The sequence below is a fragment of the Lates calcarifer genome, linkage group LG10 (assembly GCF_001640805.2).
Source record: "Lates calcarifer isolate ASB-BC8 linkage group LG10, TLL_Latcal_v3, whole genome shotgun sequence".
NCBI lineage: Eukaryota > Metazoa > Chordata > Actinopteri > Centropomidae > Lates > Lates calcarifer.
The window spans coordinates 12,527,431-12,540,609 of NC_066842.1; the positions used below are offsets into that span (position 1 = coordinate 12,527,431).

The 13,179-nt window shown below is 40.2% G+C and overlaps 1 protein-coding gene across 4 annotated transcripts in view; it reads right to left on the minus strand.

The window, feature by feature from the left end:
• The window catches only part of scaper (S-phase cyclin A-associated protein in the ER), a 59,050-nt gene that overhangs the window by 16,062 nt on the left and 29,809 nt on the right, over positions 1-13,179 (minus strand). For all 4 annotated transcript variants that reach the window (XM_018664084.2, XM_051073364.1, XM_051073365.1 and 1 more), the window contains 2 exons: positions 8,791-8,906; positions 582-705 (listed from right to left, as the gene is read on the minus strand). In XM_018664084.2, coding sequence (XP_018519600.2) covers positions 582-705; positions 8,791-8,906 — 240 coding nt within the window. The remainder of the gene's footprint in view (positions 1-581; positions 706-8,790; positions 8,907-13,179) is intronic.

The following is a 13,179-nucleotide window of genomic DNA, read 5'->3' on the forward strand; positions in this document are numbered from 1 at the left end:
CTGGAGAAGGAAGCCCCTGTAGAGTTCATGCATGTACCACAACCCTGCGCCTGTGCCTTGTCCTGTCTGTGTTGTGAGTGTAGGGCCGGCCCCAGCGAGCCGCCACCGTTAGATGTTTGGAGTGGGCTGATGTTTACAGTCCTCCTTACAGAGTGCTGAAGGATATGGGCTGACATGTCGCCGCAGTGCAGCCTGCCTGACTGCCTGCCTGACTGACTGTGCTCTCACATTCCCTCAGTCAGGAGGCATCTGTGGAGAGGTTGGGCAACGGTTTGTTGCTCTCTAGCTTGTGTCTTGCTCTGTCTTTCATTAACACTGCGGCTGGAACAGACACCAGCGAAAAGGCAGGGCTTTCTCTGTGGTCAGAGGACTGTATATCAACAGATAAATGTAAAGAAAACAAGGAAGGGGTTGATACATTTATGTGTTAGAAACAAGCAAACACAGTCAGCATCTCCTCTATATTTACAGGACTTTATACAAATCAAAATAACACTGTTGGCGCATTGCATAATTTATGAAATATTCTGTTTATGAGGGCAAATTAGGTCTTTTACATGTCCCGGGGTGCATAGACTTACTGTTAGTTGATGCAGCAGCAGGTCCATGAGAAGTGCTATCTTGTTGCTAAACAGCACATAGGAGCAGTTGAGGGGGCAGCAGGAACATGCCAGGTAGTAGGTATTTACAGCAGCGCAGAGGGATCTAACACAGAAAGATGACAAACCATTATTAATCACAAGTTAAAAACACCTGGACGCTGATACTCCCCTCGCAATTCATTACTACTACTGGGATGTAAATGTCTAGCCCTGGGCACTAACAAGACTATCTGCAGTCATCAGGAAACCAAACACACTCCTCTGTATTTGTGGTTCCTTAAGGGTGTAGTTTGTCTTCACCGGTCAGAAGCGTATCTCACTGACAGCGCGAGTAAAGGAAGCCGATTTGGGGAATAAAACACTCATATCAGCTACTTATGCGGAGACTCCCCTGACTAGAGCCACCTTCAGAGAAGCTGAGCGCAATCTCAGTCCCATCTTGGCTGAGATGGTGCAGCATTTCCGCTGGAGAGATAAAACTATTCCTCTCAGCAGCTCCTCGCAGCCGCCAGGCAGCCCCAGGCAGCAGCCAGTGCCGAGCCGGCCAACGTGCCTCTGTATTATGTCTGCTCTAAAACAAGTCCCAGAGAAGATTAATGCTTCAGATAACTGACCAATCGTTCTGCTGTGACTGCTACTCCCCCTCACCCCCGTTTCATCAGTTAATATTTTCTGACAACTGTATATTTTAGCCATTGGCGGAATGGCGTGTCCTATCTGCTCGCTGGAAGAATGGAATCTGCCTCTCCAGTGCCTAAAGTAGGCCATGTTTATTTCAACTGGTAAACATTTTGATATCTACCGAAACCTTCACATCTGCTGCACGTTTTCGGTCAAACCACGCTGGCATAGTAAAGGAAAATAGATTAGGCTGAGGCAGACCCAAGTCTGTCAATAACTTACTCTATTCCTTTGCTTTGCATTTCCTAGTGGGCAGATCAATCGTTCTGCCGTATTATTATTGAAGCTGTCAGACATGGAATGTGGCATTAATGTGAGAAGCACTATATTTTTGAGCGATCGGACAGTGTCCAAATCTGACATCAAAGCTGACTTCCGTCCACCTAAAAAACAGTAACAGAGCACTTAAACAAAAATCTATCATGAAATGAGTTTTCTTGCAAATTGTTACAGTCCAGTATGCCAGCTATATTGACAGTAATTCTATTAAAGCATAAAGACGGTGGAAAGAGTCAAGACATAATGGTTAAGTGCACAGCCGGTGTGGAGCAAGAGGTGAGGTAACACGAGATCCAAACCAAACTATACTTTGTGTGCAGCCATGCAGCATTGGGACTCTGATTCCCTAGCGAACATGAGACAAAGATCAGCTTCTATGCAAATACCAAAACGACAACTCAAATACCTGTTCTCGAATATTGTTGTATAATTATAAGCTTCACACAGCTTATGAAATTCAAACTGTGGCAACTGACATGTACATTCCTCCAAAGGACAAGAGCTACTTTCCCTTAAGTCACTATTGTGGTGTTTAGGATTATGTCCCAGTTGAGTAAAATATAGTAAGGATATCATATGACCTATCAGAGACAAAATGATGAGGAAGGACTGACTTTTCAAGTCAGAGAGATGTTTTGCCATCTTGGTCAATGGTAGCATTCAGATTATACCTGTGACAACTGAGATTTAGTGCACTCTTCCTGCCAAATGTTTTTTTCTATGAATTTTGACAAAAACCCTCTAGGAAGCAGTAGTGTCCCCATCACATTCAGACCTGCTTAAATCCTTCTTGGAATGCAGCCATGCAAGTCCTAAACTGTGTGTAATGGGATATTTAATCGTTGCTTCAAAAAGGAATGAAGAAGAACTTTGGACTCTGAACTTCTCGTAAATGTTAGACATTTTTGATCAGCAGACTGGAGAGTCCATGCAAAATCACGTGGTCGCAATGAGACAGCTTTAATTCGGCCTTTTTTACACGTCATTCCTCTTACTCTCCATGTTTCCTGTCAATAAAGGATAAAATATCCCCCCAAAAAATAATAAAAAACTGCACCTAGTCCTCTGAATTAATAAGATTACACATCAACCAACATGTTTAGCTAGTGGCATCTTTTTGTTTTCTCCCATCAAAGACATGTTCACAAATTTAAATGAAATTTAAAAATAAATACAAAAAGGACAATTAATTTGGATGTTTTTACTGCACTGTCATATCGTTTTGTCTGTTGTCCTTGGATAGTGGCAGTTTCCACTTTGTCAAACTTACAATAAAATTGTGTTAAAAGTTATGATCATCTGATGTTGGTTATAAAATTTATTTTGGAAGTTTTACAATAGCAAGCAAGTTCTTTATTCTATCTATGTTGAAATCTTTTGACTCTTGTTGAACTTTTCAAATGCAGTTTATCTACAGTATGTCTGGCATTTGGAGCAGTGATTTTGGGAACTGTTCCCACTGTCACATAAAATTCAGGTATATTCTAGTTTAGTTATACTGTAGCCTGTGCTCATGTTGTTTTTTCCATTCCCCTTTTACCTTTTTCCTTGGCTCTTGCAAAAATAGTTTTCCTTCTTTTGTGTCTGCTTTTTGGAATTTGAAACCTAAAGTATAATGAATATATGCATAGACACAGCCTCTCCCTTAAATTAAAACTTAATGGTATAAACAAGGTACTGTCAAAGTTTTTGGTAATAATTCTCCCTGACCCGACGGGCATCTTCTAATTAAATCGCTCCTGGCAGGACAGATGTGGCCCTCCAGCTTCACAATCGGCTCACTCAACTGCTCATGTAATGAGCATGCAATTGCTTTGTAACACAGCTAATCAGGCTTGTCTTTGGTCATCCTTGAACAAATGAGGAGCCTGTCAAAGACATGTTTGAGTTATGCCCTTACACCAGCTTGTACAATGAACCATCACCGTGATCTGTCTTTGGTTTCCTCCCACCTAATTGAGCTTGATGAGCATGACACCTGATAGTCCGCCCTCTCTGGGAATCTCACTATCTCAATACCCTTCAATGACAGCTCCAGTCAAAGATTTTGTGGAACAATTTGGTGAAGTGCCACGCCAGCCTGTCTCATGTTGCACAAAAAACTTCACAGGGACTGATGTGTCCCACTCTATCTGAGCAGGCAACATTCCTCCACCATTATGGGGTTCTCATTATATTACACAGATTGTACTTCACGCGTTCCCAAAATGACCACAGCCACTATCCATCTCCACCCACCCAGCTCACTGTCACTTTTAGAACAATGCTGCTTTGAAATAGAAGCAAATGACTACCGTCACAAGTTTTAACTGGTGGTGGATTTAACCATTGGGATCTGATGCTGATAAAAAAAGGGAAAATTGAGGAAGAAAGCAAGAGGCAAATAATGAGCGATGTAATCTGCACGCCTACACTAAACAGCTTAACCTTGCACAGCCAGGGAATACCATTTTACCTGTAAAGCAATTCAGATCCATAGAGAAATGAGGCCAAGAGGTAGAAGGATGGAGTACACCTGATCCTGCCTTGCCACCCTGCAGGCCTAGGTCTCTGCCTGGGTGGCCAACAGGAGTACAGATGATAAGGTGGAGGCTTTTTTTTTTTTTGGGGGGGGGGGGGGGGGGGGGTGCGAGTGCAAATGCCCTCTAAATTGAAACTTCAAACATTAAAATATTATATATTTTAGGTAAAGACTGATAAACAAGGAGAGAAAAAAGGGTAATAGAAGAAACTTTGTCCACAATATAGCTACAAAAGAAGCATAAGTAGCAACCATAAACAAGGCTGACCCAGCAGTGAGATATAGGGGTTATGGATTTTGTCTATCTTTCAACATAAAGCCACTTATTATAGTAAATAGCTGACACTCAGTTCAGTTGACAACAGGACAACAAACATGTAAAAGGCTCTTTATGCTTTTTATCACTGCCTTGAGTTATCAGGCCTGAGATCTGTGCTCCTCAACCCGAGTCTCACATTTCTCGCCCTTTCTGTGCGTTTCCTATGTGCACAGTCAAGCCTGACTGGAGCAACGCTGCAGAAATCTGACCAACTTCCAGATCAGGTTGAGTCCCTGCCTCTTAAACAGGGTAAATTTGTGTTCAGGGGAAGAAAAAGAATCCTAAGCCAAAATAAAAGGTGAGGAGCAAATCCATTTCCTTGTGCTGTCAAACAATCCCTTCATTCACTGCTATCTAAATGACATTTAATTTGATTCTGCTGTTGATCTCTCTGATACCCTGAGTGCTTCCAAGACATCTACTCTGGCTGTCGTGCCACACTGGCCAGGTATGAAGGGGGAGAAATCTGATGAGCCGTCACACAGCATCATGCACAGGAGCATGAGTGCGTGCACTCAAACACACACACAAATGCAGACACACACGCACGCACTTTCAAATGGTGGAAAACATCCTGAAATCAAACCACAGGTAGCAGGTCTGATTTCACAGGATACACCAGGTCATGTGAGACAGAGGTGGAAATACAAATTGGATTAACACGCGATGTTCAAGGACTCCTAAACCGTTCTCTGGAGATCACCTCTCCTTCATAGATCTGCCTTTCTGTTTAAGGAAATGGAAATTTCCAACAGACGACCAAAATATTCAAATATGTATTTTTCAACTCAATTTCTGCAACCGAAATAACAGACAAGTGCCTCTGCTCTTTTGGTTTTTAAAAGCTGTGGACAGGCAGATAGTGCCTTGTGCTGAGACCATTCATAAACAGAACTCAAGTCTTTCTTCCTCTCATCTCTCCAGTGACCCCTATTGGAAGACAGAGGCCACAAGCCAAAAAGATTCTTGTCATGTTTGACTTTGGGTTGAAAAACAAAAAGGATTCTTCCATCCAAACTTACTATTGAAACTCAAACAGCTGTGCCCTGTATTTAATCGCCTTACTAGTTCAACACTTTGGGAAAAAAACAGCTTTCATAACAGGGGATTTATATACAGTATACTACTGGCATCAGGGTTGGTACATATAATGGGTATAATGGATTCTTCAAACAGTCCAATACTACAAATATAGATATATGTAAATAAAGTGTTATTTTATATAAAAGGCAAAAATAAAAAATAAAATGACAGAGCTGAAAATGTTTTAAATTATTGGTCAATTTGCATAAAATTAATCTGCAAAAAAATTAAAATTCAATTAGTTATTTGAGTAATCTTTTAAGCAAAAAATGTCAAAAATGCTTTTGTTCCTGTGTCTCAGAGGATGGTATTTACTGAGCAAAATAATTAATGTAATGCAAATTAAATCAACTAATAAAATAATTCTGTTCCTTGAAAACTACATGCTAACATTGAACAATGTTACTGTGCATTCTGAGATATCATCTCTTCAGCTGAAGTTAATGACAGTGGCTGCATAAACTCAGATCTAGACATTCCAGTGACCACAGGGTTACACCAGGACATTAGCGGAGCCTCATAGAGGAATTAGCTCATTAATGTAATGGTAACAAGATGGAATCAGCCTCCCTGGGGAGAGATATGGCAGGAGCATCTCCGCAGCTGCCTTTTTTTGTAAATCACTCTGCTTATCTGGTAGGAGGAGGTGATCAATACGGCAGCATCACTGTAAACAGATAATGTAGCGCACTCCTGAGCTAGCGTCTGTATAGCAGCCCATTAGGAGGTCACACAGCCATCCAGATGACGGACAGTGATAAGTAGACAGCCGGGCTACGTCTTTGTGTTGCATCTCGTCACCAGCCAACCAACTGGACTGACCAGACCGAGCTGCATCACAAGGTTGAAGTGTGACCTCTCCTGCGTTTCACAGGGTTTGCAGTACAGAAAAAAGGTCAGTGAGATTTGTTTGAGTTTAAATAGACTGTTCAAATCTGCACACTTCATAAAAATAAACAGCCTTTTGTTTGCCTACAGAATTGTATATCTAAAAACTATATTAATTTATTGAGGTACATTCTACAAGCTACAGGATGAACCACTTGAATCTACACAACAAATTACACTATACACAGTACATATTCTCAAGATTAATGACTCCATGGGCCTGGGTTGATATGTTCATCAGGGGCTTATCTCCAGTTCAGTTCTCAGCTGGCAAAGCTCCCAAGGGTCCAGCAGTATTAGCAGCTCAGGACAAACTAAAATCAAGAATCAAACTCAGTTCTTAACAAGCTACTAAAATAACCTTTTTGACTTACTGGAGGATGTCTGCGTCACTGCAAGACATTTAGCCATGCAAAAGGTTTAGTTTTCTACTTAATTCAAGACCATTCTTTCATAACTATTCACAACTGACTTCAGAGTTGGATTGGACTACTACTAATACTGTGCAGAGGATAAAAACACATAATCTTCACCTCCTGATCCATCACCACAGCATGTCAAGAGGATGTCTTAAGGCCAAGGAGGTATTGTCTGCACTTAAGATAACACAACGTCATGCATGGATGTGCCAACAAACGCGGCAAACAAATGCTTTGCACAAGAAGCCCGTCTCTCCATTTCAGACAATAACATTTCTTCCAATTCAGAAGTCTGCTTGAAATTCCCTCAGATTACAATGATTGAGGAAGAGAGAGTACAAAAAAATCAATATACATGTGATGCCCTTTAAAAGCCTTATAAATATAAGAAGCATTTGTCCATTAGCAGAGATTCAGAGACCAGTAAATGCTAATGAATGGGAGAGCAAGGCCATTCGAGTCCATTACAGAGTCCCACTAGTGAGTACGGCAGCCTCTTTGAGGTTATCTACTGGCAGGCCATGCAAACGTCAGACCCACAACTCAAAAATACTCTGCACTCTAAATGATAAATGGGACACATGTGCTTTTTGTGTTTCAAGAGAAAAGAATGAACACAAATTGATTACGGAAATGGAAATGCTTTCCATTTCTAGAAGAGCAGCGCTGTTACTCATTAATACATTTTGAGAGTATTTATTGAGATGAGGCAACTATAAACAGTGAGTCACTTTATGCAATTGCATAAACAATCACAAATTGGGAATAAAGGAACATGTTGTCAGTGAGGTCAGAAAAAGGATACAGTCTAAGAGAAGTCGTCGGGAAGACAAAGTGTAACAGCTGTTTGTAGCCTTGTGAATATACAGCTGAATTCCCATTAAACAGTATAGAACATTCAGAGGTGTTTCTGTAGTTATTACTAGATATTGTGAGCACAATCAGAAATGCAAACATTGTAATTAATTAATAGATAATATTCTTTTCTCCCTTCAACACTACAGCTGATATTTATACTCCTTATTATTAAAAAGCAAACAGAGATTTGGGGGGAATTGAATTAAAGTAATTATATTTATGCCAGTGATTAAGGTACACAGAAAGTCATACATAAACACCTTAATCCATTTCTGTTTCTCTGATATTTTTGTCACTGCTGTCCTGTGAAAATCATGTCTATCTCTAAAACACCCACTTTTCATGAGCTACGAAAACAGTTTTTTTGATATTAATCTTTTTTACAAACGTCTTTTTAATCCAACAGATAATCCACAGCTTTTAATTTTTATCTTGATAAGCAGGATATTTTTCTTAACCCAAGCAACACTTAATCCTTCAAAACTGAAATAGATTATAAGTTTATTTTAAGATTAGGATTCATGAGTTTTCATGATCTATTTGAGTGGAGCCTTGGTAAGTAGCTATTTATGCATTTATTCTAATGAGAGATTACTTGAGAACATCAAAGGGAAATTAGATAAACACTGTGGAAATTAAAGAAAATGTGATGCAACTTTTCCTTGTGCTATTTTAGAGGAAGACAACAAAGAATGTGTATTTTCAGCGGGGTCATCATGCAGGTGCTGCTTATCAAAGATCATTCATAAAGGCCCACAGGGATTTTTTGTCATTGCAGAAAATTCACTCCACACCTGTTCTAGTGCTGACAATGAACCTAATTTTAGACTTAAACCAACTCAACAAGATCACAGTCATCCAGGGCTAACATAAGCACTGGTCTCGACAACAACAAGTGGTCAGCTTTTTAAAAATCAAACTGTACCAAACATAAGCTAAAGAGACAGCTCACCCTGCTGGCTTAAAACAGAAACTTGATTAAAAGTTATGATAATAAACCAAAGGGCACAGCAACTGATATTTTTGTGTAGTGTATTAAGTCATAGAAAAATACACGAGCAGACCATCTGCATTTACGTATTTACATGTAATACTGTGTAAATGAATATGTAAATATTTCAATTTGGTGACAGTACTCACTTGAGAGGAATACGAGGGACTGCGGTGGGTGTGGAAGCAGCAGTGATGACCTGCAGAATTTGTTCCAGAGCTGACAGGCCGCCGCCCACTTGGAAGGCAACTTGGTCTGCGTTGTTCTGTTGAGTTGAGGACAGGCAGAGAAAACAGAGGTACAGTCAGGGGACAACTAGCCACTGGCTGGACAGGGGGATTACATGGCTCTCATCGGGGGGGGGGGACTCTCTTTCTCCTACAGGGGCAAGGGATTGAAATGTGAAACAAAGTGATCCCCAAAGTATTCTTGTTGAATCTTAAAAGTGCACAACCCGACTCCGCCCCACAACAGTCCAGTTTCAGTGGAAGGCAAATTCTCTGCAGGCTCCAGTTAGTACCAGGGTGGTCTCAAGAGATGACCACAGAGTAAGTGAAACTGAGAAAATGTCATTCGGCTGAACACAGAACAAGACAATTAGAGAACTGTAAAATGAAGATAAAATCATTCTAATAGGAGAGGATACAAAAAACATTTGATTCGTATGATAATCAGACCTAAACTATAATACATTAGATCTTCTGAGGTAAGAGAGATTCTACACTTACATTACTTCACCTGTTGTGTCAGCATCTACAGGGATTATAGAGTCATGTAATCCTGTTCAGAGATTTTTCTTCAACCTTTAACACTATCCAGCCTCTCATGCTTCCAGGGGAGCTCATCTCACACTTCTATTTACTTTATTTGTGAGTTTTTGCCAATAGCATAATCTCAAATTATGCTTTCTTTCCACTGTCTTGTTGATTTTATTCTAGGCTTAATTGCTTAGTGCAGACCATATGCAGAATAGAGGATTATCAAATATACAAATGACAGGGGGCAACGGTGCACATGGTGATGGCATTTAAGATATTATTTTCTAGTAAGTGAAGGGTGAGAGCCAGTACATTTTAAACTACATTTCTGCTGTAATTACGCACAAATAATTACTGGACAATCATACAGTTAATTCCAGGCCAGAATAGAATACAATGTTTCCCATGTAAAAATGACTTTTACTTTGTGGAGAAAATAATTCTGTGTATATGAAGATTAAATAAATATGTTTCTACACCAAATGTGCCCTGCTGTATCTATGGTGTTTTAAACTTCTGAAAACAGAATGGGGAGCTGGTTGAAAATACCCTATGAACAAAGTGAAACTCTCACTCAACTCAAATGTTAAAGACAGTGATGGAAACTGGCCTTGCAACTGAAGTAAACTATTATCACAATATTCATTGCTTGCACAATGAAACGGTTTAATCTCAACATTAAACTTTTTTAACAGCTAACCTTTTTTTAATGTCGGCACAAACACTTTGTTTTGCATTTTCTTAATTAAGCTCTTATGAATAAGCTTGTCCTCTTTTGTTTGCTTTTACGACTACACTGGAGCAGTAACTCAGGACTTTAGGAGTTGAACTTAACTGTCAAACGTTTCAACATCATGGTGTAATAAACAAAAATACTTATTGTGTGAATAGTAATCCTATGAATGAGAATATTTGTTAAAATTACATAATTTCATACTGCTATGTTTGTGATCATTATTTCAAATTGTTTTCTGAACTTGATAAGGAAATAAAGGAATTTAGACTATTTTCTACCTCAAAGGGAATCCATTGGTTCCTGATGTTTTTCAGTTATATTCCTTTTTTTTGACATTTTATTTACAAAACAAAAAGTAGAATATGATTAGTTGAGGAAAAACACATCATTCCAGTGCATTAGATTTATGAACACATGTAAATAGTTAGGTCCTGCCCTTCTGTGATGATAGAGTAATTGGCAGTAGGTCAGATGCTGTTGCTACAGTGTCTTATAAATCAACAAGTAGAAAGCCAGGAGCGAGCGCTGACTATCGGGCATGTTTGTGCCTGGGTCGACCGGGGAGGAAAGGAGCTGGAGGGGAGCTGCTGACGGAGGGCCTTCTTCACACGACTGCAGAGGGCCTTGTTACACTGCAGGTCACTCCTCCAAACTAAAGGGGTTACAAGCTCCTCACTGCTGTGACAGCACGAAAATCCAGCCACTTCACAGCGCTTTTGTTCTGCAGATGGGAAGTTGCCAACAAGCCTGAACACATTGAGAGAGAAGCGCTTTACCAAATTACAGATAAGCTCTTCATCTGTCATTCATGCCTGCTGCTGAAGTAACTGCTCCTCGATTCCGGTGTTAGACACACGCAGGAGACGCACTCAACAATCATTTTAGGATTGGGACAAAAACATTAACAGACATGCAAACCGCTTTACCTTCAACATAATGAAAAATGTCCCAGACAGTCTCAAGGGTCGAAGCAGTGTTTGTGAAAAGACCTCATTATGACTTCCTTTCTGTAAGTTGCCAGCAGTTTCCATGCCTAATCAATTGGGTCTCAGTCACTGAGCTTGGCTTAACCCCTCTCTTAACCCTCCCATCAACACACCTACCTAAAAGCTTCTATGCTAAATGAAAAAAAGACAGCTCTTTCATAACAGCTTATCAGATGGTATTAAAGAGGGTAACAGGGACCTGCCCAGTCCTGGCTGTCTCCTGAGAAAACCAGACAAGAGTTGCTTGGCTAGTCAGTGCCTTCTCTGCTCTGCTGACAGATTTATCTGTTGTGATGATGGAACAATACCGGTGAAGAGGATTAAGTTCAAACTACCTGACATACAATCTTTAGGTGGTCTACGCATGCAAAGGACCAAAGAAAACAAAAGAGCACCAGAGTAATACAGTGAGGACACCTTCACATAATGCTTAAAATAAAGGCTCGTTTTGCATGTTAACAACTTGGTGGTTTGTGGATGTTGATCTCCGTGCTGCGCAAAGCAGACGACTTTCTAATCAAATGGAAAAAGCATCTGTTGATGATATATCCTTTCTACAGACGTAACCATGCAGGGCAACAGAAATCATGTTTGTATGTAGTTGCAGTGACAGTGTGTATACACAGTAAGCTGAATTTGCATACAAACTTAATAGGATGAAAACAATGTTTTTGTTTCTATAAGATCTGCAAGGATTCACAAATCACATTCCTGAGAGACAGTTACAATAAAAATCCTCCACCCATTTTCTTAAAGAGACACTCCAGCACTTTGGGAAATACAGTCTTACCCAAAGATTAGTCATCATGTTCCTCGTTATGCATTGATGCTACCTTAGTTCAAAGACTGGAAGTAAAAAGAAACCAGTAGCTGGGGCAACTGATTTAATACACAAGTAATACAGGTTTGGAGTGCTTAAAGGGAAAAAGTATTTTCAGCCACGTTAGCAATGTGGTTCAAAGGATGCTAATGTTGGATGGTTAGTTAGTGGGTTGGTCAACAACTACTGGATGGATTGCCATGAAATTTTATACAGATGTTCATGGTCCCCAGGGGATGACTCCTAGTGACATTGGCAAATCCTGGCTTTCCCTCTATTGCCACCTACAAAGTGACATTTGTGGTTTTAAGTGAAATATCTTGACAACTGGATAGACTGCCATGAAATTTGTTAGTTTATCCATGTCCTCCTCAAGATTAACTTTAATATTGTTTGTGCTCCCCTAACCTTTCACCTATCAACATCACAAACATCTAAGTCTTTGATCTTAGTTTATTCAGTTCATTGGTTTATGACTAAATATCTGCAAAATATTCCCATCACGCTCAGCAGCACCAATCGAGCTATAACACTGCAATAAAAAAAGTTGGCATGCTAACACACTAACCTAAGGTGACACGGTAATTATCATACCTGCTATAAATTAGCATGTTAGCAATGTTGTCATGAGCATGTTAACACATGGAACTTAGCATTTAGCTCGAAGCATCACTGAGCCCGAGTACAGACTCACAGAGACACTAGCAAGGCTGTCAACTCTTAGTCTTGTTTCCCTTTTACAGGGTCACTGCACAAATTTTACATGTCAAAGCCAATTTAGTGGTCACATGGAACACTACTTAGCCTGCAAAGAGGGGTGTATAATGTCTTCTGTGGTCTGAGAAACCAGCTCAGCTGACATACTAAATTGCTAAACCCACAGTATCTCTGCACTGAGAGGACAGAGATGACATTCATATTGCGGCTTTGGGTCAGACAGCAAACAATCATGTTTCCCAAAATACAGGAGGAGGTGTTCCTTTAAGTTCCAGTATGTCTGTGCCTGGTCACAGCCCAGTGGAAGCTACAATAAAACACAGAAACAGGATGAACAACTAATTTCCCCTTAAAAAAGAAAGGGAAAAAAAGAAGAAGAGCCACCACCAAGGGCCAGGCATTTAGACACAAGTGAGACAGATAGCTCCTGAATTATACAACAGGGGGAATCTTATCCAATTATTGCCCAGGGTGACCATTGTTACCCCAGCTGATGGGAAGGCGGAAGCAGCTGGTAATTC